Here is a 27,892-nt window from a genome sequence, read left to right on the forward strand (position 1 = left end):
TTTTGTTTAGTGATTTATTATTTTTATGTGCATGGTGTGTATACTGTGTGTGCAGGCATTTACACAGTCCAAAGGAAGGCATCAGATCCCCTGAATCCAGAGTTACACATGATTATTAGCTGTCTTGCTTGAGTGCTGGGAACTGAACTCAGGTCCTCTGAAGGAGCAGCAAGTGCTCTAAACTCCCAATCTATCCCTCCAGGTTCAGTTTTTTACCTCTTTAAAGCTTTACATTAAAAAAAAAAATCATATCCCAGGCTGTGAGTCAAAGGTTTGTACATGAGTCTGTGGGGCTCATTGCAGGCACAAACTGTAACAGTGGGTGAGGTGCTTTTAGAAAGCTTCTTTTAATTTTTTTTTCTTGAGACAGGTTCTTTCTGTGTGGTTTGGGCTGACAAATAATTTACAATCCTCCAGTTCTAGTCTTCAAAATTCTGGGATTATAAGGGATGTACCCCCATGCCCAGCTCTGAGAATTTCTTAGAAATCTTTTGGGGCTTGTGCATACATTGTATTTTTCTTCAACTGCCTGTGTAATATTCAGCCTCAGAAATGTTAAGGTCAGGCACATGTTGAACGAGAAGAGATTGCTTTTGGGTTAATTATAGTTGCCTAAGTAGACCACAACAAATGGGAGACCAAAAGCATTTCAGATAACACCTCCTCTTTGGAGCTTCGTCTCTGCCTAACCCACAAGTTTTCTAAATGTAGAGAATCCCTTTCTCTGAAGACAACAGTTTTCCTCAAAGGCCTTTATCTTTCCTGATACTTCTTTATGATTTTGGCTGCAAGTAAATGTCTAAATTGATAACGTAAAATGTATACCTCACAGTCAGAACCTTCTCTCTATTTTTTTGAGATGTCAGAAAGATTTGTCTTATATGTGCTTGGAGATCTCTTAGAGATTGTTTATGAGAGTAAAAAAGTCAAGCGTGACATCATTCTAAATGGTCTTTTCAGTGCTATTAGGCTGAATTTTTATCCTCCTCAGGCCTCAATAGAAACACAAACAAAAAGATAATACAAGCTCATTTGTCTATTCTGCATAGATATAATCAGAGAGGTATATGTTGTCAGGTACAGCAGCTCTAGTAAAGTTAAAGTCACAGCTTCTCATTCCTTTATTTCTGCATGGGGAGACATTACAATTTTAAGCTCTTTTTCCAATTCTTCTTTTGTTGCTGTTGCCAAGTATCAAAATTCACATCGCCTCACATTTCAACCATGACATCCTTTCAATTTTGTCAATTCATTAATCTTCCCTGGCTGAGCATAGCATCAAAGGAAGGTTCACATTGCTATGGATAACTGACAGGGCATGTGCTTTATCTATAGGTAGCCAAAGAATGCTCTGATTCGGAAATGCCCCTCTGCATATGAATTCTCTGACAGAGGCACACTCCTGTTTTGGCAAATGGCTGACACTTTGGTCTGTGTGTTGTGAGTGAATGCCCAGTCACTAGACATTGGTTCATCCACTCATCTATCCATTCCCATATTCACCTGCTACTGTTCTATTAGAAAAAGATTTTTGAGTGCACACTATGTGTAAAGTTTTATAAGGTGGTATTTGGTATGATATGTACTGGCAATGACGAAGCTGAGTCTTTGCATTTCAGGTAGGCAGCTTCACTTATGACAGTTTATGTATATATATATATATACACATATACATATATGTATACAATTTCTTGATAATTATAAAATTATCTGCTTTGTTTGAGTGAGAGGAAAATCACATAAAGGAAGAGAGTTGTTGAGAACTAACAAAAGACATAGCAAGTGGGGTCGGAGTCTGCTAGAGCCTTGGCAGGAAAAGATGAATGTTCCTAGGATGCTCTGAGAGTGGAAGATAATTTGAGGGAATGCTTACAAGTAAGATCCACCATCTCCTCAAGTAACAATGTATGGATAATTACCAAATAAATATAAATATGTAAGATTATAAAGGAATTTAATGCTGAAAAATAAGTGAGATTATAGAGAACCTTAAATTTCTTTCAATTAGTACTGGCACACGCATACCACACACATACACACACACATACCACATACTTATACATACTATACACACATACATATGCACACACACACTACACATGCACATACACATACTACATACACACATACACTACATACACACATACCATAACACACACATACATACACATAAACATACTGCATACACATACATACTATACAAACATACTACTCACACATACCACATGCACACACACATGCACACACATATACACATATCATATACCTACACAAACATACTGTACACACATAAATACCATACACACAACATTCACACATATCACACACACAAACATACTGTACACACATACACATACCATACATTTATACATATCATACACACATACACATGCACACACATATTACATACACATACCACATGTATACACCACACATGCATACCACATACACACATATATGCACAAACACATACCGAATGCACACACAAAATCATGCACACCAGCATTAACTTGAATCACTTGCAATAGTAAAGCATTCTATAAATAAATAAAAATGCCATAAAGACCAGAAAGGGGCTCAGGAGATGCAGAAAAAAATTATTGGAAAAGGCAGGGAGGAGAGTAGAATATTTGATATAGAAGTGGAAAGGAATCCTGCATGTAGGAAGATTTAACCTGTAACGAAGGTCAGAGACAGCAGAAAGACTGTGGAAGTGAACTGAAGGAAGGACATGTGAAAACACATAAGAAAATCTGATAATTTTAAGTTAGTTAAATCCAAAAATATAAAATATAAACAGTTTGATATGGATACTCTGCATGGATAAATAACGCTGCTCACTGAAGCTATAGGTTATTAAATTAAAATGGCAGTTCCAGGGATGGGTTACTTCTCTTTGAAGTACAGATCAGGGAGATATCTGAAGCCCCTAAAGCAGTGGAGGCCTTTGCTCTTGGTTGCCCACCAGAACTACATGGTAAGAGCCTTCTGCTAGAGACACCGCATGCATTGATGTGGGACCTAAGAAATCAAGTTGTCACTCTGCTGAAAGACTCCTGCATGATAGATAGTTTTTAAGGAGTGTGAAGATGCCATGTAGGCCACTGAAGGAGAACTGTACTGTCATGGTAGTCTAGCTCAGCTTTGTACCCTGCATGCCAAACTACTGATGTGCCAGGCAGGATCCACTCACTTGTGCAACAGTGGCATCTTCATCCAGAGTGACCAATTGCTTTCTGACTGGACTGAAGTCATTTTACATAAAGAAATTCACTCTCATATTGTAAACTTGCCCACAAGCTTGTGCCTGGGTAGGTCACAGGTCTCACTGGGGAGCTTGTCTGTTTACGTTAATAAATGGACATATTGTAGTGATAAAGTGTTAATGCTTATTTTCATATAATAGTGTTGTCAGCTTGGTCACAAAAATCTCCTTTCTGAACTTAATGGCATTAGCACAGACTCATAACTGATTAAATATTGAAAAGAAGTGGCTGTTGAGGTCTCAGCTTTAAATGGGACATGCACATGCACAGGCACACATGCACACACACACACACACACACACACACACACACACACACACACAAACACACATTGCCTAAGGGTCAGGGGACACTGGAAAGAAACTAAAGAGCTGAAGCATTGAGGAATGTTGTCTTCAGAACATTATAAGGTTATCACACTCAGGAATTCATAGCAGTTATGATTATCTGTTCAAGACCCACCCCACGATTGTGCCTGCCAACATCTACATGACAGAGGGAATGCTCATGAGAGTTAACCCCTCCTGAGGATCTGTATGTAGGTGATGGCTGTTAAGGGAAAGAGAAACATTTTTAGTGGTGATGAAAACATTGATGAACTCTCCTTCTCTTGTAAACAGCCCTTATCCATGCCTCTGTAAATAATCCTACTGTAATTCATTGGGCCATAAAAATTGGTAGACTGAGTAGAAACAAAAAGGTTTAGCAAGAGTGGGAAAGGAGGAAAGGAGCTATGTGAAAACTCATGGCTGTAGAGACTTTCTAATATACATGGCATGATATATATATATCATATATTATATATATATAAAACATAATATAACACACACACATTTCAGACTCCAGGGCACATATCCAAAAGATGCTCCAACATATAACATGGACACATGCTCCACTATGTTCATAGCAGCCTTATTTATAATAGCCAGAAGCTGTAAATAACCCAGATGTTCTTCAACAAAGGAATGGATACAGAAAATGTGATACAGTTACACAATGGAGTACTATTCAGCTATTAAAAATGATTTTATGAATTTTTTTGGCAAATGGATAAAACTAGAAAATATCATCCTGAGTGAGTCACAAAAGGACACACATGGTATGCACTCCTTGATAAGTGGATAGTAGCTCAAAAGTTGGAATACCCAAGATACATTTCACAGACCACATGAAACTCAAGAAGAAGGATGACCAAAGTACGGATGGATGCTTCAATGTTTCTTAGAAGGAGGAACAAAAACATTCACACTAGGAAATACAGAGACAAAGTTTGGAGTACAGACTGAAGAAAAAGCCAGCCAGAGACTGCCCCACCTGGAGATTCATCCCATATACAACCAACCACCAAACCCAGACAATATTGCTGATGCCAACAAGTGCATGCTCACAGGAGGCTGGGATAGCTGTCTCCTGAGAGACTCTGCCAGATTATGGCAAATACAGATGTGGATGCTCACAGCCAACCATTGAAGGAGGAGTTAGAGAAAGGATTTCAGGGGATGAAGGGGTTTGCAACCCCATAAGAACAATGATACAAACAACTAGAGCTTCCAGGGACCAAACCACTATCTAATGAGTACACATGGTCTGACCCATGGCTCCAGCTGCATATGTAGCAGAGGATGACCTTGTTGGGCATCAATGGAAGGAGAAGGCCTTGGTCTTGCCAAGGCTTGATGCTCCAATGTAGAATCTCAGGGCAGTGAGGCCGAAAGGGGTGGGTGGGTAAACACCCTCACAGAATCAGGAGGAGTGGGTATGGGATGAGGATATGGAGGGAAATCCGTAAGAGGGAATAACATTTGAAATGTAAATTAAAAAATATTCAATAAAAAGTTTAAAAAAGGAAAAGCCTTTCAGTGGAGTGACCCATAAGAGGTGACAGTATTTCCATTAGGCACCATATGCTGCAATAAAAGCCCCAACAGGTTACCTTTTTGGAGTTGTTGGCCAGTGTGGTTCCAGAGACTCCAAAACCTTACGTACTACCATGCATTTAATTTTCCTGCAGACCTAGACAGTAGACACTATTGCAAACACAGGCGGTCCCTTCAGTTGGCTTTGTCTCTCATGCACCCACTCATCTAGCCTTTCCTTACACTCTAAAACCTCCATGCTATACTCATATCATTGAAGTACGGACACACCGATTCCCCGCTGCTTCACTGTACCCGCTGCTACACTGTGAGCCTCACACATCAGCGTGCACCACACAGACATACAAAGAGAGCTAGTTAAGCCTAGGCTGCTGGATCCAGTAATTTCAGGTTGGGACCCCTTGATAAGCCTATTTAACATATCTCCAGATGCACAGATGCTATGACTATCTTTTGATCCATGACCTCATCTTTCCCTTACAGGTCCATTTAAAAGCGAGTTGCACTAGTCTATGCCAACTCGATGTTTAAAGTTTAAATTTGAAGTTTAACCTAAGGGGTAGAAGTAACTGCATTTTCTATTCTTACACAAAGGTTACTTACACTGTAACGGTAAATTTTAGATAGTTCCAGGAAAAGGAAGAAAATAACATTCTCTATGAGGCTCCATGATTAGGTGTTTGAATTATATAATTATATGTGATATATATCCACATATATTATATCCAGGATTAGGGTAAGATTTATTTTATAATCATCTAGAATGTTCTTTAAGATGCTCTCATACTGACATCTTCAGAAGGACTGGGAAAATGACATTTTTTCTTTAGAGATCCTAAGTGAGTCTCACAGGCCGCTCAGGCTGAGGCTTTGCTTGTGAAAAGTGGTTTCAGGGCTTTGCTCAGTGAAGCTAATACATTGTGAGGCATTGGAATCATGACCGGAAGCAAGATCCTTGCAGTGACTTTATGGTGTATGTAGCTTGTATCTCATTGTTTTCTCGTTAGTCTTTATTCCTGTTTTCTCCTTTGTCCCCATCATAGAGGATAGGAAAGAGCTTCATTTGGTTATATCTGGACAGAGTGTTGGCCTAGGTAGTACAGGGCAGGCTCAGAACGTCTGTATAGAAATTGAGTAATACCACTTAGGGGACTTCGGTTACCCCCTTGTTCAGAAAGCAGTGCGGGAAGGACAAAATTTCATGGTGCAATAGCTCAGATAAAGTCTAATTTTAGGAAGTCAGGAGTTTACCTAAGTGGAGAAACATTATTCCACCTGGGCAAGTGTCTGATTTCTGTCTGTAGTTGCAAAATTTCCAAGCATCTCTATGAAGAGGAAAGGTCTCAGCAGACCGTTTTAAGTGAGATCTATCTAGAACACAGACTTTTCTGTGTTATGGCACCTTCAGTTCTTCACACACCTGGAAGAGACTCAGGATGAATTCAGACCTTTCTTCTAGGATGCCTCTTACATGCAGGATGGAGAGCAGTGCCTGCTACACACTGTCCGAGAAAACTGACTGAGCTGCTCACGAGGCCTTTCAACTTGAGGGCGTCCGACAGAAGTGTTTATATTTATATAACCATGAGAATTATTGCAGAAGACTCTATGTGAATGCAAGTATTCTGAAATGGGCATACGGGTGATAAGGAAGAGGAAACCTCACTGTGGTAATTGAACTGAGCAAATGCTAAGCTAGTGATAAAATCACAGACATAAGTGATCTGACAGTGACCAGTGCTGCTGCACCCACCAGGTCAGAAGGGTATTTATTTTGTCTGCACAGATACATAGTATCTCTAAATGCAATGCACAGGACTGCCTTAGAAGCTATCTGTGGGAGACTGAGGATTATTTGTTTCATTTTGATATTTATAAAGGAAAAAATTTGTATTTTCAAATATATATATAAATTCATCAAAAAACCCCATACATTTGGAAATAGGTATAATTCTAATATATACTGTTTTCAAGGTAAGTTGTAGATAAATTTTATGTAACAATTCTCCCTATTCAATTTTTGCCCTTTAGTACAAAATTTTAACCAAATTTACAGATCACTAAAATAAAATAAAGTAAAATGAAATAAATGTTATGTAGTATAAGGCCTACTGCACGTAGACTGGCTGCCATGTTAAAAAGCATCTTAAATTTACTCTTGCCTGAGTTGTCTCAGGGGACCAAATTCTGTACTGATATTCAAATCCACTTGTGCATGATTGTGGAGGGAAATAATGATCTTCGCTTGCCTCTTTCTAGAAGCCCAGCGTTTACAGCTGTCCTGTAGAATGCATGCAGTTTCCAAAATCTGTAGAATGTATTTAGCCAAATTAGGAAGCAATTAAGTCATGCAGGATACTCTGATTTTATGAAATAATTTACTGGTCAAGATATAAATCAGCATTATCGGTGACATTGCTGTTTCTCTCCTGTGAACATTATCTCTAAAATTGTGAACAGCTATTTAAAAAACCAAACAACAAAACCTCAGATAAGTATAGCTATACCTCTGGTCCAAGGACTGGCTCAGTACCCAGACAGTAGTAACTGGACTTAGTGAGTTATCACAGAGACAGGGAGTGAAGTAGTGAGGGAGTGCATTGGAGTGACAATAGGAATGAACTGTGGATATGAACATATTTCATTGTATATATGTATGAAATTCTCAAAGAATAAAACATTATATAAAAGAGGAAGGCATTTCTTTAAATATATATACAGATATAAATGGCATTTTAATAATTCTTTCAATGAATCTTTATATGACTTATTTATTTCGGTATTTTCCTTGTTTCTTTTCATTCAAAATAATGAGTATATTGAAAAATGCTGAAAGGATGTCATAAATAACCTATAACATTAACATGTAGCACTACAAGTGTTTTTGTCTTCCTGTTTGTGGAGAAATCTTTACTCTGTAAGATAAAGAAGCAGGGTGTGCTTGGTTTTCCCTGGGACGGCAATGTCTGCCATCACTCATGCCGGGGAAGAGAGCAGGGCTAAGGCACACGGAGTGCAGCTGCTCATTAGCTCTGCAAAGCTCGTTCTTCCCATGCAACAACATAAGTAAGGAGAGGGCCTTTGACTCTTTCTACGTTGAACCATCCCAGGTAGAGTGAGTTAAGAAGGAGACAATGACTCTCATGAGTCTGCTCCCATGGACTGTATTTCTGGAAGGTCGTCAGCACCATTTACACTCAGCCAATGTTTTATTTTGTTTGTTTGTTTGCAGCAAGATAACATGTAGCTCCAGTTGGCCTCAGACAGTCTAGGCAGCTGAAGTTAGCCTTGAAAATTTTGATCCTCCTGCTTCCACCCCCTAAGTGCTAGGATGTTAAAACATGAACTACTGTACTTCTATTAGGTGCTACTCAGATGCTACTAGACTTTACTAGACAAAACATAAAGCCAAAACATAAGAAATAGAGTAAACTTAGTTTCCTCTAGCACATACTCTCTCTTAGAAATGAGTGCTTCCTATTGCATCACATAAGGTAACCTCCCCCCCCCCTTGTACTCATGACACTACAGATGGAATAACATATGTCTTACCCATTGTGATTTGAAGTGAAAATGACTCGAGTAGACTCATGTTGGTGAAATATTTGGGAACGAATAAAAGGTGTGGACTTGTTAGAGGAGGTGCGTTACCGGGGTGAGCTTTGAAATTACAAGACTCATGTCATCCCCATTCCCTCTTCTTTTTATCTCTTGACTGTGTCATGAAATTTGAGTTCTCTGCACATGCTCCATCTAATACCTTGCCTATCTGCCTGCTGCCTTCCTGCTCTTGTCATGATGGGCATGGTTTCTGCTGAGACTATGAGCTCTAAGTAAACTATTTTTTCTGTAAGATGCCTTGATTATTGTGTCTGTCACACCAATACAATGTAACTAAGACAATCATCCAAAGAACTTGGACAGTATTAGTCGCTTTGACTTGTACTAAGAATCAAGTCCCACCACTAACTGAATACAAATCCAGAGTCTACAGGCAAAATATACAAAGAGCCAGATTTCAAGAACCTTCTCAAAACTAGAGACTAAGAAATATAAAGAGTGTCAGAGATAATAGTAATTCAAGGTTGTGCATATGGTAATACATGCTGATGTTCCAAGGATCTTCAATGAGTAGATAGGTGGAGTTTCACCCCTATTTGATGAGCAAATCATGAACAAATCTTCCTAATGATGGACAATTGTTTAAACAGTTACAACAAAAAGAATTTTATAGAGCCAGTGAGATTGTTCAGCAATAAAGACACTTACTGCCAAGCCCAATATCCTGAATTTGAACACTAGGACACACATAGTAGAAAAACAGAAAAAAACTCATATATATTGTCCTTTGACTACCACATGTGAACCATGGCAAACATGTAACACACACATACACACATGATAAATAAAAAGTTCATATTTTATCTACTTGATTCTCTTGTATAAAACTACTCAAAAACATGATTTTACTTTAGAAATCTTACCTGCATCACATTTTTTCTAGTTTTTACATTTTTACTTTATCATGTTTATGTAAAAGTGCAAAGCTGTGTGATGTCACTCCATTGGGTTCATGCTCGATGCCTTTCTTTGCTATGCCTCTACTTGAATGAGTGTGTATAGAGTCAAATTGTAATTCATACATCTAGTAGTCTTCATGCTTATAGTCATGAGCACTTATATGATTCCAAAAATATTGTCTATCTTCTCATATTTACTTTTGCTAGCCTTAACAAAAATACAAGGAATATACATTTTAATTTGAAGTTCAGGAAAATTCGGACAAATGAATACTGTTATAGTATTAGTATATCTCAATGAACACTTCTTTATTTCTTGTCTGAAATTCAAGTTTTATTGGCTGTCTGACTCTATAAGCAGCATCACTAGTTTGGGGAAGATCTTAAAAAAATCACCAAACAAAACATCTAAGTTTGAGAGATCTGGTGACACAGGCCTGGTGGTATTGCGCTGTGAATGACCTGGGAGCAGATAGGCAGAGCTCGCAGAGGACTTGCTCCTGCTGCCCACAGTAGGGCCAGTTCTCTGGTATAGGGGCTCAGGATCCACCTGGAAATCCCATGTGCGCGGACCAAATGCTCGGGAAAAGCATTTGGCCAGTGGAGAAGCAGAGATCCAGAGACACAGGCCAGGTGAAACTGAGCTGTGAGTGACCAGAGCATGGAGAGGGCAGAGCAGAGCATGTGCAAAACAAATCCCTGCAGCCCACAGTAGGGCCAGACCTCTGGCAGAGAGATTCGAGGTCCTCCTGGAGAGCCCAGACTCACAGACTAGACACACAGGAGAACAGTAAGGCACAGGCCCTTGTCAGTGGGAGCTGGAATCTGCCCTGGAAAGGCAGTGCTTGAAGTTCAACACTACAGGTCCTCTTACACCTGGACCAGAGGGGAGACTGGCACATGGGCCCAGGGAGAGCATACTAGGAGTTCTCAGAGAGCAAAAAGTACTGTGCTATCTGAAAAAGGATTGGTTTTGGCCTAGACAAAGAGCCAGGTCCCTGCCAGTAGTTCTAAGAACCTGTGGGCACAGGGCTGAGATACCAGAACAGCCTCACAAGAGCTCCCACAACTGATCCCACAAAGACAGAGCTGAGTCACTGTTACCAGAAGTCACTGCTTGCCCACTAAAATCTAAAAACTCAGAAGTGTTTTTTTTTTTTTTTTTCCCAGAGCCCACAGGCCCTCAGGTCCATGGGAGAGATAGATGCTAGTCACCGAGAACAAGACCATGTATAATCACAGAAAACAAGATGGCAAGAGGAAAACAAAGAACATAAGCAATGGAAACCAAGATAACCTGGCAACATCAAAACCTAGCTCCCCCACCACAGCAAGCAGTGGATTGCCAAACACTCTAGGAAAAGAAGACTTAGATCTGAAATCATACCTCAAGATGATGATGGAGATCTTTGAGAAGAGCATGAATAGCCTTAATCAAGTATAGGAGGACAACCACAAACAAATAGAAGCTTTTAAAGAGGAAACATGAATATTATTCAAAGAATTACAGGAAAACACAACCAAAGAGATGAAGGAATTGAAAATGCAAATAGAAACAGTAAAGAAAACACAAAAAGAGACAACCCTGGAGATGGGAAAATCTAAAAAAAAAATCTGAAGTCAAGATGCAAGCATATCAAACAGAACACAAGAACTGGAAGATAGAATCACAGTGGCTGAAGACAACATTGAAAACATAGGCAAAACATTCAGAGAAGATGAAAAAACCAAAAGGCACCTAACCCAAAATATCCAAGAGATCCAGAACACGATGAGAAGACCAAACCTAAGGATAATAGGAATAGAAGAGGGCTAAGAATATCAACTATGAGGCACAGTAAATATCTTCAACAAAATCACAGAAGAAAACATCCCTACCCTTAAGAATGAGATGACCACAAGCATAAAAGAAGCCTACAGAACTACAAATAGATTCAACCAGAAAAGAAACTCTTCCTGACACATAATAGTCAAAACTAAAAGCAGTAAGTGAAAAAGGTCATGTAACATATAAAGTCAGACCAATCAGAATTACACCCAACTTCTCAACAGAGACTATGAAAGCTAAAAGATCCTGGACAACATCATACAGCCCCTAAGAGAACACAAATGTCAACCCAGGCTACTATACCAAGCAAAACTCTCAATCACCATAGATGGAGAGACCAAGATATTCAAGGACAAAACTAAATATATATAATATCTACTACAAATCCAGCTCTACAAAGAAAATAGAAGCAAAACCCAATACAAGGAGGAAAACTACACCCTAGGAAAAGCAAGAAAATAACTAAGCAAGAAAAGCAAAAGAGGAAAGACACAGACATAATTTAACTTCTAAAAGCAAAAATTGCAGGAAATAGCAACCACTATTCCTTAGTATCTGTTAACATAAATGGACTCAATTCTCTAATAATTGGACATAGACTATCAGACTGGATACACAAACAGAATCCAGCATTTTTCTGCATACAGGAAACTCATCTCAGAGACAAAGACAGACACTATCTCAGAGTAAAAGGCTGGGAAAAAATAGTCCAAGCAAACTGCCCCCCAAAAGAAACTGGAGTAGCCATTCTAATAACAAATAAAGTAGCTTTTCAACCAAACATTATCAAAAAAGATAAGGAAGGACATTTTTTACTCATTTAAGAAAAAATTTATTAGGAGGAACTCTCAATCCTTAACATGTATGCTCCAAATAGAAGAGCACCCATATTTATAAAAGAATCCCTACTAAAGCTCAAAACATAATTGCACCACACACAATAATAGTTGGAGACTTCGACACCCCACTCTCATTAATGAACAGATCATGAAAGCAGAAACTGAACAAGGATGCAGTGAAACTAGCAGAGGTTATGAACCAATTGTAATTAATAGACATCTATAGAACATTTCACCCTACAACAAAAGAATATACCTTCTTCTCAGCACCTCAGGGCACCTTCTTCAAAACTGACCATTAGTAGGTCACAAAACAAGCCTCAATAAATATAAGAAGATTGAAATACTCTCATGCATCCTATCAGATCACCATGGACTAAGGCTGGTCTTTAACAACAACAACAAAAACAACAACAACAAAAAGCCCATATACAAATGGAAGCTGAACAATGCTCTTCTCAACAATACCATGGTAAAAGAAGAAATAAAGATAGAAATTAAGGATTTTTTAGAATTTAATGAAAATGAAAACACAACATACCCAAACCTATGAGGTTCAATGAAACGAAAGCAGCACTGAGAGGAAAACTCATAGCTCTGAGTGCTTAAAAAAAAAAATTGACAGTACAGTTGAAAACTCTAGAACAAAAGGAAGCAGATATATGCAGATACACCCAAAAGGAGTATATGGCAAGAAATAATCAAACTCAGAGCAGAAATTAACCAAAAGAAACAAAAGAACCATTTAAACATACAACAAAAGCAAGAGCCTGTTCTTTGAGAAAATTAACAAGATTGATAAAACCTAGCCAGACTAAATATAGGGCAAAGAGAGAGTATCCAAATTTACAAAATCAGAAATGAAAGTAGCGACATAAAAAAGAAAAGTGGAGACATAACCACTGAAATTGAGGAAATTCAAGAAATCATTGGTTCCTACTACAAAAGTCTATACTCAACAAAACTGGAAAATCTGGAGGAAATGGATGAATTCCTACACAGATATCAGATACTCAAGTTAATCTAAGATCAGGTAAACCATCTAAACAATCCCATAACACCTAAAGAATTAGAAGCAGTCATCAAAAGCCTCCCAACCAAAAAAAAAAAAAAAAAAAAAAAAAAAAAACCCAGGAGCAGATGGATTCAGTGCAGTGCAGAATTCTATCAGACATTTATTTAGGACCTAATACCAATACTTTCCAAACAATTTCACAAAATAGAGTCAGATGGAACACTACCCAACTCATTCTTCAAGCCATAATAACCCTCATTTCTAAACCACACAGGATCTTATAAGTAAAGAGAACTTCAGACCAACCTCCCTTATGAACACTGATGCAAAAATACTCAACAAAATTCTTGCAAACCAAATCTAAGAACACATCAAAATAATCATTCACCGTGATCAATAGGCTTCATCCCTGGGATGTCGTGATGATTTAATATATGCAAATCTATCAACATAATCCACCATATAAACAAACTCAAAAATACCGTATGGTAATCTCACTAGATGCTGAGAAAGCATTTGACAAAATTCAACGCTCCTTCATGTTAAAAGTCTTGGAAAGAACAGGAAACCGAGGCCCATACCTAATCATAATAAAAGCAATATACAGCAAACCAACAGCCAACATTAAACTTAATGGTGGGAAACTTGAAGCAATCCCACTAAAATCAGGGACTCGACAAGGCTGCCCACTCTCCCCCTACCTATTCAACATAGAACCGGAAGTCCTGGCCAGAGCAATTAGACAGCATATGAAAATCAAAGGGATACAATTTGGAAAGGAATCAGTGAAAATATCACTATTTGCAGATGACATGATAGTATACTTACATGACCCCCAAAATTCCACCAGAGACTTTTTGCAGCTGATAAACAAGTTCAGCAAAGTGGCTGGATATAAAATCAACTCAAACAAATCAGTAGCCTTCCTCTACTCAAAGGACAAACATGTGGAGAAAGAAATTAGGGAAAAGATATCATTCACAATAGTCACAAACAATATGAAATACCTTGGTGTGACTCTAACTAAGTAAGTAAAGGACCTGTATGACTAGAACTTCAAATCTCTGAAGAAGGAAATTGAGGAAGATCCCAGAAGATGTAAGGATTTCCCATGCTCATGGATTGGAAGGATCGACATTGTAAAAATGGCCATCTTATGGAAAGCTCTCTACAAATTCAATGCAATCCCCATCAAAATTCCAACTCAATTCTTCATAGAGTTGGAAAGAGCAATTTGCAAATTCACCTGGAATAACAAAAAGCCTAGAATATCAAAATCCATCCTCAACAACAAGAAAACATCTGAGGGAATCACCATCCCTGACCTCAAGCTAGATTACAAGACAAATGTGTTAAAAAACCACATGATACTTGGACAGATATAGGCAGGTTGATCAATGGAACAGAATAGAAGCTCCAGAAATAAAGTGTCATACATATGGTCACTTAATTTTTGACCAAGGAGCTGTAAACATTCAATGGAAAAAGGACAACCTCTTCAACATATTCTGTTGGGTCAACTGGCACTCAACATGCAGAAGAATTAAAATAGACCCTTTCTTATCTCCTTGTACAAAGCTCAAATGCAAGTGGATCAAAGATCTCCACATTAAACCAGGTACACTGAAACTATTAGAAAAGAAAGTAGGGAAGATCTTAGAACACATAGGCACAGGGGAAAGTTTCCTAAACAGACCACCAATGGTTTGTGCTCTATGACCAAGAATTGAGAAATGGAAGTTAATGAAATTGTAAAGTTTCTGTGAGGCTAAGAACATTGTGAAGAAAACATAACAACAGCCAACAGATTAAAAAAAGATCTTTCCCAACCTCACATCTGATAGTGGTCTAATATCCAAGGTATACAAAGAACTCAAGACGTTAGGCGCCAGAGAATAAAACCATCCTATTAAAAATGGGGAACAGTGCTAAAAACTCTCAATTGAAGGATATGGAATGACTGAGAAGCATCTAAGGAAGTACTCAACATTCCTAGTCATCAGGGAAATGCAAATGACAACAACCCTGAGATTCCACCTCACACCAGTCAGAATGGCTAAGATCAAAAACTCAGATGACATCAGATGCTGGTGAGGATGCAGAGAATGAGGAACACTCTTTCACTGTTGGTGGGGTTGTAAGCTGGCACAACCACTCTGGAAATCTGTTTGGCGGTTCCTCAGAAAATTCAACATAGTCCTACCTGAAGACCCATTTATTCCACTTCTGGGACTATACCTCAGAGATGCTCCAATATACAATAAGGACACATGCACCACAATGTTCAAAGCACCCCTATTTATAATAGCCAGAAGCTGGAAATAACCCAGATGTCCTTCAGTAGATGAATGGATACAAAAATTTTGTTATATTTCCACAATGAAGTACTACACAGCTATTAGAAACAATGACTTTTTGATATTCCTAGAAAAATGGATGCTTCTAGAGAATATCATTCTGAGTGCTGTAACCCAGTCACAAAAGAGCAGACACAATATGTAGTCTCTGATCATTTGATACTAGCCCTAGAAAGCTCTGAATACCCCAGAAACAATTCACAGATCATATGATGCTCAAAAAAAAAAAAAAAACAAAGACCAAATGTCCAATCCTTACTTTTTCTTAGGAAAAAAATAAGTGTATAGCACCCTCTCAGAGTGTGGTACACATGGACCTTAAATCATTAATAATCCTAGAGCTAGGAATATAGCTATGTGGCAATTTTTGGTATTCAAAAATTATTATGTTTAATTTATACACACCAAGAAAACTCTGACTCTTTCCATGTTATGTTTTGTTCTACATGTACTTTATGCTTATGGTAACTAGTGGGATTTCAATGCATACTATCAAACCTCTAAAAGAATTAAGTACTAATAAAAATATATTCTCATAATCTTATGCCAATATGCTTTAAAAAATCTGTACATGTATCTCTCTTTTGTAAATAAAGTTGTAAGAAAAAAAAAGTCTGAGTTCTGTAAATCTATATGTACCCATTCCTATGATTCTGTCTTTCACTTGGAGTGCAAAAAAGGTATGCTTATTTTATCTCACATAGCCAAGGCATCCATTTTAGCCATATGTTTTCATTTTTAAACTATATATCTATTTGTGTATGTGGATGTGAGTTTGGCTTTCTTTTTCTACCATGTGGGTTCCAGGGACTGAACTTATGAAGTCAGTTATGATTTCAAGTGCTTTTCCCCACTGAGCCATCTCATTAGCCAGTGCTTTACAAATTCTGTGCAAGATCTGTCTAAATAACTAATGACTAGGTATGAAGATCAATTTAAAATATACTTCTTGTAGGTCCTAGACTCAATCCACAGAACTTAGATAAATTTTCCAATTTGTTTTTTTTTTTTTTCAAGAAGCATGGTCTTAGTGCTCTAAAAATTTCCTTTGCTACTGTTTGGCTACGTATTTCAGCAAGGGTCTTATCATGTAGGCCTGGATGACCTAGAACTTGTTACATAGGGTAGTCTGGCCTTAACCTCATAGAGATTAACAGGTTTGCATCTTCCTGCCAAGCACATGAATTAAAGGTTTGAGCACCCAGGTCTATCTCTCATACATCTTAATAAAAATGAGAACATACACAACATGTATAAAACTTACAACATAGTATCTTCTGACCCTAACCAAGTCAAGTAAACCAGTACAGTTTTAGGAATTATCATCAGTCTTTAGCTTTTCCCTTTTACAAAAAGAAAAAAAAAAGGATTCAGTTTTCATGACTTGTTTTACACTGTGTACCCAGTTCTCATTATTCCCCACGGTTTATGCAAGCCAGTCTTCCAAGATCTCTGTGATTGTGAAAGTCATTTCAAAAGTTCTTCTTGAGCAATGTAACAATTGTTGTAATAGAGGGCATAACATGTATGGAAGACACAGTGCTATCTTCAAGGAACGCAGGGAGAACAGAGAATACATGCACAGGAAATTAGGTTAGTTGAGTACTAGGTATGCAATATTCACTATAGGAATTGCAAGAAAGCACCGATTGCCAAGGGCCATGCTGTCTTGGAAAGGCTGCAGAGAGCAGGATAAATGAGGTGACAACTGAGGCCCATCCAACTCATTTGAAGAGCACAGTAAAGAAAAGGAAGCACTGCATTTAATGATGGTGAAATCGAGTACTACCCCACTCTCTCGCTTGTTCTTCTTTCTCTTTTATTTTAATTCTTCTCCACTTCTGTGACTGATACTGCTTTTTTTTCTGTTTAAATATTTTTTCTTTAACCAGTAATATCCCAGAGAGTTGCTGTTAGGTCCATTTGAAAGATAGCCTTTCTCCTCCAGAACTTTACTCCCCATGTCCCTAGTGTGACTGACCTTAGGACGCATGTGACCTAGGTTAGGCTGATTTTATTCCTTACAAGAGATTTATTTTCAAGTAGTTGGGAACATATCCTTTGTCTTTCAGACCTGTTAACGACCCAAAGTTGCCTCTGTTTACACCAACTCTCTCCTCATTGTACAAGAAATCTCTCTCTACTTAGAAAAAAATGTCAACATACAGGCAAGCAAACAGCCACATTATTTCAGTGTTCAAAGTCGCCAAAGCTATCTGAATTCCTGGATTTAGTATTTTTCCAGTTAATACACCATTTTCTTCCTTTCGAATTTTGAGACAGGGCTTTTCTATGTTATCTCAGGATGTCACTGAACTCACGATCATCCTGCCTCAGCTTCTTCAGTATCCCAGGCATCTGCCATCATGGTCAGCTTAATGCTTCCCTTTCTGCTTCCACTTATAAATCAGTGTTTATGACTTGTGCATAGGGAAACCTTTATAGGAGCAACATGATATGGTGTGTACAGGTCCCTAGGTTTGACCCCAAGAACTGAAGAAAATAAATGAAAAGGAAATGACTACAACAATAGAATTGAGAAATGCGACCTGAAACAGAGGGGACATCTGGGAAATGAAATGATGTGATTTGTTGTAAAATGGACACATTATACATAGATGAGACAAGAGTCAGAAACAGGATTCAGGAAGCTTGTGTGCTCACAGAAGGATTTGGGGTTGACTGAGTTGAGGAAGTGGCTTTGAAATGGAAGCAGCAGCCTAGCCAGGATGATTGGGTTTTTGGTAATGATTCAACTGTGTAAGCCTATGATTGTTAACAAGAAAGAAACTGAGTTATGCTTCAGGTCAGAATTCAAAGAAATGTACCACAAATGTCTACCAGCTATCCACACTCATCTTTTGCTTCTCCTTCTTCTATGTTTTTTTCATATAAACCATGAGGGCACCCACAACATAGGACAATGTTTCTTAAGACACAATATTTAGTCTAAAGCATCAATATCACCTGGAACTATCCCAGAAATATAAATTTATAGTCTTACCACCAGTGTACAAGAGACTCTAGAAATAACCAGTGTTCTACATCTTAAAAAAACTTTATTGTAATTGTAGATTCATGTTAAGGTCTTAGAACCATAGCAGTCAAAAATCCTTTATAGGTTGATTTTATAATGTCCAAGCTTACTCAGAACGGGATTTTATAACTTCACATAACCAACATCAATGGCTCAAAAAGATATTTTTCTTAAAATTAGTTTTAAAAATGTGTTGAGATGTTTATTATATTTTCAAGGTATATATGCTTTGCAAATGTTATGGGGAAAGGGTACCAGTCAATCCCAAATAGCTGCATTTTAGCAGTGAAAACTATGTTGTGTACATTTGCTTATATGTACATTCTAAATTTATTAATACATGTGTATGTTCATGTGTGTGTGTAACATAGAGGAGGGGTTATTTGGGATGAAGATGGCAACCAAACAAAGGGATAAGAGGCAAAGAACAATGAGAAATATGTGGAGAGAAATAAATATGAACAAAGTAGTACAGTTATCTTTAAAAATGATTTAAAATAAAATATATCATGGAAATAACTATAAGAGGCCTTAAGCATTAGTTGGGAGTCCTTCAGAATGTCCTGGAAAAATGACTTTTAAACTAAGAAACTGAGTAGCAATCTGTCTGGTGAGGGTCAGAGGAAGAAGGTGTTAATCTAGGCCATGTAAAGAAAAGCCCTAGATGTTTTTAGGAAATTAGAAACAGATCAGCACAGGTAGGTCACAATTAATGGCACATACCAAGCTGGAGAGGCAAGTATCACACAGACACCATGTGAGAATATAAAAATCATATTAAAGGTTATGTACTTCCCACTTAGAATAATGTGCAAGACACTGAAAACTTAACAAGAGTCCAGTGTGTTCTGATCTTCAACTTTTAGATGGAATTTTCCTATAAGGCTACTTTTCAGTAGCACACACTGGGCCTAACCACACAATGATTTAATTTCCAATTCTTAATTGGCCAATAGCAGTACTTGTTCAGAATAAGGCTGAGACAAGTATGAGAAAGAGGATATGGTGTTTTCATGAGGACCAAATGTCAGGAACAGAAAAAAAGGAAGGGCTCAGGGGTTGCTTCTTCTTCGTGGTTGTGACTAAAGCAAGATCTGCCTTTGCACGTCTGAAGCAACAGAACTGCATGTCCACAGGCATCTGCTGCTTCTCCCACCACCATCCTTCTTCCTGTGCAGGAGAACATGGCGCCCGTGATCCATCTGGAAACATCTCTCTTACACAGTGTCACTTGTAGACATTTAATTTCCTCTTTTAGGCATCTGACATTTCTGTCAGAATGATGCCAAATTCTTTCTGTCTTCACTGGCCTTAAGGAGATGTTCCATGTTTACCAACATTAATTTCTCTTGTTAAGGTATCATGTTATATTCACCTGTGTGAATTGTAGATATGTAGTTGTTTGATTTTGTAGTGTATAGTTCACCAATTATTGGAAAATTATAATCAGCTTTAACTGTCCTGGGTTTCAACAGCATTCTATATATATATATATATATATATATATATATATATATATATATATATATATATGCTTATGTGTATGTATATAGTATGTTTTGAAAGATTTATACATGAAAACTTTATCTGGACTACCTCTAGTGATATTCCCAACTTCTCTGGTGACACACTCTTTAAGATTGGTGAACTCTTTTATTATTATTATTATTATTTATTATTATTATTATTATTATTATTATTATTATTATTATTATTGTATATAATACACATAGGCACACGTATGACTACAACCTATTGAGTCCACTTAGTGATGCTATTTTGTGCACTGTATCTAGAGCTGACTGACTGATAGACGACTTACACTGGAATACCATTGGAATCCCAAATGGCTTGTTAACAATGGAACTCATCATATCTTTCTCAAGGCAATTGGTCTCTAATATCTCTTACATTTATAAACACTAGTACCTAGCACATCTCAGGTTTCCAGGGATCCCATGGTCTTCAATCATTTTGTCTTATGCTCTCACCAAACCTAACAAGTAAGATCGTCCCTATCTACCTAGTGGACTAACACCACGTCATTCACTCTCACTTCTATATGTCTTACTTAACTCAACAGCAGAGGAATTCTGCCTCTACTCATGTCCCGTTAAGAGTACAGAATGGGGATATGGTGACTTTTATGTAGCTCTTCTAGTCTATTTCATTTAGCAAAATGCTTTATACATTTATTTTTGCATTGAAATGTTTTTATTTTTTAAAGAAATATCATGATGTTTCCCATGGGATATGTGAAAGCCAACAATGAACTCTCTCTGGCTGAGGATGGGCTAAAAGTAGCCCACATGCTCATGCTACAACCAAGCTCAGCTTTTAAAGTAAAAGCTCAAACTCAAGAAGTTCTAGAGTCTGTAGGGAAGCAGAGATTTATAGAACAGAGCTAAAAAGCTTGGATTGACTCTGCATTTCCTTCAAAATGCTTTGGAATTTGCCTTAGCCTGTATTCTTTTGAAAATCTCTGCTCATAGAGATCCAAAGAAACATCAGTGCACAGTGTGTGTTTCTTAGCTCTGTCTGACCTAATGTTACTTGCATCAACTTGAATGTCTGAAATTGTATCATACATCTCTATCTAAAGTTCATTTTGCCTGGCTTTATTTCCAGGTATTTCTGCATCATCTCAGATCAGGACAATATGTTATTTTCTTCAAAATCTTGCAGCATTTCTTTACTTACAATTAACCTTCCCCTGGTGTACATCCAATATCTCCCACTTAGAAAGCAGACTAGGCAAAGGAAATGTCCAGTCTCTTTCCACATTGGGTCCTCAGCCATTATCATGCTGTCCAGAGCAGTTGCATAGTTGGTTATTTTGATGGCAGCACATAGCAGAAAACAGTATCTATATCGCCTTTTGTCTTATAGTCATATGTCGATGTCTAAGTTAAATATCTTATCATTAGAAGTGTCCCCCTAAAGAATTATAAAGAAAGAGAACCTGTCACCCTGGCTCTAGATGTAAATATAATTTTTTCCCCACTCCACTCACCAATAAATTGGCATTTAAGAGTGCAATTTATTAAATAAAATTAGAAGTAGATTTGGCAAACAACAAGAGTTTTAAGCTGGACAATCTCAATTTAAATAAAAACTAATATAAGCTTTCAGCAAAAACTCATAGTGATAATATTCAAAGAATTATATGAAAAAGACATTGCTATATAAATCACATGATTCCACTTTACTTGCATGGTGTGTCTGTGTTATTTGTGCATCACACACATATGTATGAATGCATATATATGCATGCATGCATGGGTGGAGCCATAGGTCAACATCCAGTTTCTTTCCAAGTTGCCCTCCAGTTGATTTTATTATTATTATTAAAATAATTATCACATTTTCTGGCTCTTATTTGTTTTGTGTATATGTATGAGTGCATGTGTACATTCATATGTGTGTGTGTATGTGTGTGTGTGTGTGTGTGCACTCGCAAGCATGCATGTGCACACATAGGCACATGCTTTCCATTGTGTGTGTTTGTGGGAATCAGAAGACAATTTAGGAGAATTGGTTCTGTCATTTCATAATGTGCATCTTTGCTATTGAACTCAGGTTTTTTACATTTGGTGGTAAGCACCCTCATATACAAAATTATTTGCTGGCCCTTTCTCTTGTGTTTTGAAACTGGATCTCTAAGTGTACTAAGAGGTCACTGATTTGGCTTGAATACCTGACCAGGGCTACCTGGTCTTCTGTCCAAGGACCTTCCTAAGGTTCCTCCTTTCTTTGCCTCCCCAGTACTGAGACAGTTGCATGGTGCTGCACCTGGCTTTTTAAAACTAAATATGATGTGGGTCTGAATTCAGATCCTTAATGCTTTTGCCATGAGAACTCTGCCCACCAAGACATTTCCCCAGAATCTCATTTTACTTCTAAACATTTAGAATATTCTAGCATGTTCTAAGGCCTTGAGGATTCTGGTCTATCCACCTTCTTCATCTGAATCTCTACCATCCATTCCTCACTCATCACATTCTGGATCTCAGTTTCTTGGACACTCACACTCTTGCCTTGTTCCTCCCTCTTCTTCGCTGCCTTTGACCAGCATTCTCTGCAGGATGGGTTTCCTGCTTTTTGATTCCACCATCTCCCTTTCTGTGCTTTGAATTGCCCTGTGATTTCTAGAGCAATTTGAGGCCCTGTGTTATGGATTTTAAATACTATATTGTGCTCATGAAAGGACTAACTGTAAAATAATTTTTGTACCTGTGTTTTTCACCCAACTATAAATGTTAGCACAACAGAAACTATCACAATGCTGTGGAGTATAAATGTTCAATGCTCACAATAAAGTCTAGTTCACCCTATGCCTCAATGATGGAACAAATGAACATTTTATGAGTAATTGTTTGATACATATTTGAGAGAACAAATTGTCCTGTTACATCTGGACCTTAATTTTTCTTGTTCTGTTCTGAGTAAGTATGCACTACATCCTCTAGTCTATACATTTTACATGCATGCACACAGTAAGTTTTACAAGATAATTGCTTTTATAAATAGAAAGTAAAATGAACACTATGCAATGAAAATTTTTACTTGGTCTCAGAATTCAACTGGAATGATTTAGTACCATGCACATTTCTAAATTTGTCTTACTCATATCAATGATAGAAAGCCCATATTAACATTAAGTTATCTTTGAAAAATCATATGCTTTGAAATTAAACAAACAAGCAAGCAAACAAACAAACACAAAATGGTCTTATTGCTAAGAAATGTCTACATGGTTAAAAATGACCAGTGTGTGATTCTTGGTAAAGTGAATGAGACTCCCCTTTCTTAGAGTGTCTGGCAGCCAGCAGCCAACAAACCCACACCTGTATCAGGGTCTTGAGCTACCCTTCTGAGTCAGACAATTAAAGAACAAATTGGAGACAACAGTATAAAATAATATTCCGATGCAAAAAGCTGACCTTTAAGAACCTCTAGCTTGATTATCTTTTTCAGGCTGTAGAAATTTGGCTATATTTGAACTGAACATCTCCACCCAGCCTCACTCTCACCGTCTCTGCCATCATGGCTTTACGTAAAATATGTACAGAACTCATTTGCTTTACCCATTTCTATTTTAGGATAAACCATATCTTTAAAAGGAAGAGAAAAAAAAATCAAAGTCCATGCTTTTGTATCTATGGGTTTTTCTCATAGTTTTTGTTTTTAATGTTATCACCTTACATCTAACCAATTACAGTACAAATAAATGTCATGCTTTGAGGGAAGTTCACAAACACACGCTGAGCTCCCATCCAGAAGACTATATATTTGGGTTTTGTTAAGTCTTTCTCTAAAGCTACTGACCTGCAAACTTCGAAATTATCAGAGCCATCATCATAGGCACCAGAAGGCTTTTGGGCAGAGGTATTCAGCTGGAGCCCTGAATCATCCACACACTCGCTCTCTTTTCCAGCTGCCAGGATTTCAGTATTGAGACCAGCTTCTGAAAATCTTTTCTTGATTGTTTCTTTTTGCCTAAGTGTATGAAAGAGCTGAGGATCTCTGTGGCAGTATTTGCCTTTACTCCCTGAGTGGCTCCCTGGGGGTATCTTCTCCACCAAGGACCCCCTTGGCAGTGGATGACTAAACTCTTGGTACCTTATGACTTTTCCTCTACAGATGTTTAAAGAGTGACTCCCATGTTCTGTCAGCTCTTGGTGCTTTTCACCGTTGGATCTCAGATCAACAAGGTCAATTCTGTCAGGAGTGGATGACCCAGCCAAACTTCCACATGGCTTATTATTATTTCTCCTTCGTCGAGACAGTCTGAATTTCACCTGGGCTTGTCTCTTTGCCTGAACCCAGTGACTCTCATCTGTGGAAGATGAATCTGATGATTCCATATCATGTTTTTTCCACCTTGGACTTGAGATCTGGAGGTGAAAGTCATTTTCTCTCTCCTTTGCTTGCTCTTCTGCATGCTTATATCTCTGAGAGACCCTTCTCCTCCTCCTAGGATTTTGTCTTACTGGTTTCTTACCAGACTCCTTTCTAGCATGCCTCAGTACCATGACAGGGGTGCAGTGCTCAAATGCATCTTCTGACATGTCATGCAAGATGGAAGATCTATACAAGGCAACAGGTAAAGGATAGGAAGTGGGAATGGAAAGGAAAGTCATGGGAAAACAAAGAGAGAAAGAGAAAGAATGATGAACATGACAGTATGACCGGACACTGGTAAAGATAAACCAAAGAAAAACTAAAGTGTGTGTGTGTGTGTGTGTGTGTGTGTGTGTGTGGTTACAGCCATAGACAACATAAAGCAGAAGCAGGAGCCATAGATTCTCAGGTCATGAAACATAAGCACAAATTATTGCTCTAAGAAATACTGAACAGCATCCTTTGCCCAGGGCTTACCTGCAGATGTCCTGAGTTGATGGACAGACAGACAACCTTGACTGGCTTCTGGGAGCTGTTCCTGTTGTTGGGCTGCTTGCCTGGAGAAACAAGTTCGATAATTTGGCATCTTGATTAAGATAATACATGGTTGATATCTTACGTTTTTTCCACATATTTAAAAAATTACAACAAAAGTTGCTGCTAGTCATGTTGCTCATAGTGAGGCTCATTGAATCTGGAAGTCAGAGGGCTTGTTTTGCAAAAGTTGAACTCATTTAGGGAACTTGAAACAGCTGATGTGCCGCACTGCCCTGCTGTTGCTTCACTTGTGAGAGAGGAAGATGATTCCACAAGTTTCTATTCTATTTACCATGAGCACTGGAGCAGAATAGCTCAATTTGCCTGTGAAACAAATGAGTATTTTGAGGTCCCAGTGAAGTAAAGGGCTCCAAAGCTAAGATGTGGGAAGGATCGTGATAGGCTGGTAAATGTGAATAATCAAATAGCTATCAGGTTGCTAGATAACACCTTCAGTTAGCAACACGGCCCAATGAGACCATATATTTGAAAACAGTTTGTAATATATAAAAGCCTGCAGCCACTACTGCTGCAAATTCATTATTGGAGTAAACAAAACCCCTCTTTCAAAACACTATTAACCTTTCTTATATTTGTCCCTTGCTCGGACACACTAAATTTGAAGCAAAGATCTTGCAAAAAGTCAGATGGCTAATATAAAGTGAAGTATATATCACTAAATTCTTTCTTTGACAACCATTATTTTCTGACTCCACTTGATTTCTTCACAGTGTGATGTTTAATGCAGACAATGATGATAAAATAGAAGCCATGCACGTTTTAAACCCACTATTGGACTTACCCTGTGCATTTACCTACTCTTTACAATAATTTTACACATGGAAAAATTGACAGTTTGAATTACTTAGAACCATTTCTGTATATTCAATTAGCACACCAAGTGTTTGTGGTAAACACTATGATTATTTTTAAGTACTGTTGAAAAAGCATAGAAATTGAAGTAGTTTTTTTGTTAAGATCTAGAAGGGAACATTTGGGTAAGAATTTGATAAGAATCTGACTTTGTCTTCTATGTTCTAATCACCAGAAATGAAGCCTCTTTCCTTTTGGACAAGAGAACCAATGGAATTATAGATTCATACTCTAGCCTAGTTGAGTGATTCAGTAAAACACACAATTTTCGCTTTAAGAAAATAATACTAAATGAAGAAAAATTGCAAATTTCAAAGTATTTCTTAAAACCCTAGTGTCTAAAATGTGGAAATTGTCTAACACTTATGATTTTGGGATTTGGAAAAAGAAAAAGCAATTTTAAACCAAGAGACAAGGGAAAAATGTGTTAAGTCTTTATTACTAGAATTATAAAACACATTTGTCTATAATGTAAACCAGTTTTCGGTAGACTTTTACCAGTCATAGAAGCATCACATAGGAGAAGCTAGTTTGGCTAACATAAAAGGTAAAAGGGAGTCATTCAAAAAAGAGATTGAGATGTTCCAGGCTGACAAAATAGTGTGCTGAAAGGCTAGCAATGTGAATGTGTTTCCTGCCTGATACACATTCTCTGAAGACTTCTCACTTATAGGTTTCCATCACCTCATGAATATTGTCTGTTCACATCCATGAATCTCTTTAAGTATCAACACATATTCCATGATATACAATATCTGTATCAAGATTCACTTTTTTCAAGTTATTATTATTAGTATCATTATTATTTTTTTAAAAATATCATATGGTCCTGCAAAGATGGCTCAGTTGGTAAAGATTTTGATATAAATTCCAATCTCCTGAAGGTGAGAGAGGTCTTAAAGGAGGATATAAACAACTCTCTTTCCAACTACAGGAAAACTCAGGCAAAGAGGTAACAGCTCTTAAAGAGAACATAAATCTGTTGAAGAAATATAGGCAAATAAATCAAAGAGGTAAAGGAATTGAACAAAATGGGTCTAAGGCCTAAAAATGAAAATAGAAACAACAAAATCACAGAGGCACCACTGGAGATAGAAAACCCAGGCAATCAGGAGTTACAAATGCAAGCATCATCAACAGAATATAAGAGATAAAAGAGAGAATCTCAGGTATAAAAGATACAATAGAGGATATTGACACATTAGTTAAAGAAAATACAAAGTGTAAAAAGTTCTTAACCCAAAACATCCAGGAAATCTGATACACACTGAAAAGACCAAATCTAAGAGTAATACAAATAGAAAAAGGGAAAGATTTCTAGTTCAAAGGGATGGAAAATACATTCAACAAAACCATAGAAGAAAACTCCCTTAACCTAAAGAAAGAGATGGCTATAAAGATATAAGAAGCCTACAGAAGACCAAATAGACTGGACCAGAAAATAGAGTTTTTGTGCCACATAATAATCAAGCCAGTAAATATACAGAACAAAGAAAGTCTATTAAAATCAGTAATGAAAAAAGACCAAGTAACAAATAAAAGTATAGCTATTAGAATTACACTGTACTTCTCAACAAAGATACCCAAAGCCAGAAGATCCTGGAAAGATGTCATTAAGTTCCATAAGATACCATAGATGCTAACTCAGGCTATTAAACAACAGAACGTGGACAGATTCTTGGAAACTGAACAATGTTCTACTCAGTGATAACTTGGTTAGGGAAGCAATAATAAAGAAACTAAAGACATTCTAGAATTCAATAAAATAATGATATAGCATACATAAACTTGTGGGACACAATGAAAGCAATGTGGAGAGGAAAATCCATAGCACTAAGT

At 37.5% G+C, this 27,892-nt stretch overlaps 1 protein-coding gene across 8 annotated transcripts in view; it reads right to left on the minus strand.

Annotated features, from left to right (window-relative positions):
• Positions 1 to 27,892, minus strand: part of MARCHF1 (membrane associated ring-CH-type finger 1) — a gene marked incomplete at its 5' end in the record, with an annotated part of 479,472 nt that overhangs the window by 58,378 nt on the left and 393,202 nt on the right. For 4 of the 8 annotated variants that reach the window (XM_080929120.1, XM_080929119.1, XM_080929118.1 and 1 more), the window contains 2 exons: positions 24,068 to 24,829; positions 25,121 to 25,200. In XM_080929120.1, coding sequence (XP_080785246.1) covers positions 24,068 to 24,829; positions 25,121 to 25,200 — 842 coding nt within the window. The remainder of the gene's footprint in view (positions 1 to 24,067; positions 24,830 to 25,120; positions 25,201 to 27,892) is intronic. The other 4 variants (XM_080929124.1, XM_080929123.1, XM_080929121.1 and 1 more) reach the window with 1 other exon arrangement.

Source organism: Micromys minutus, assembly GCF_963924665.1.
Source record: "Micromys minutus genome assembly, chromosome: 14".
NCBI lineage: Eukaryota > Metazoa > Chordata > Mammalia > Rodentia > Muridae > Micromys > Micromys minutus.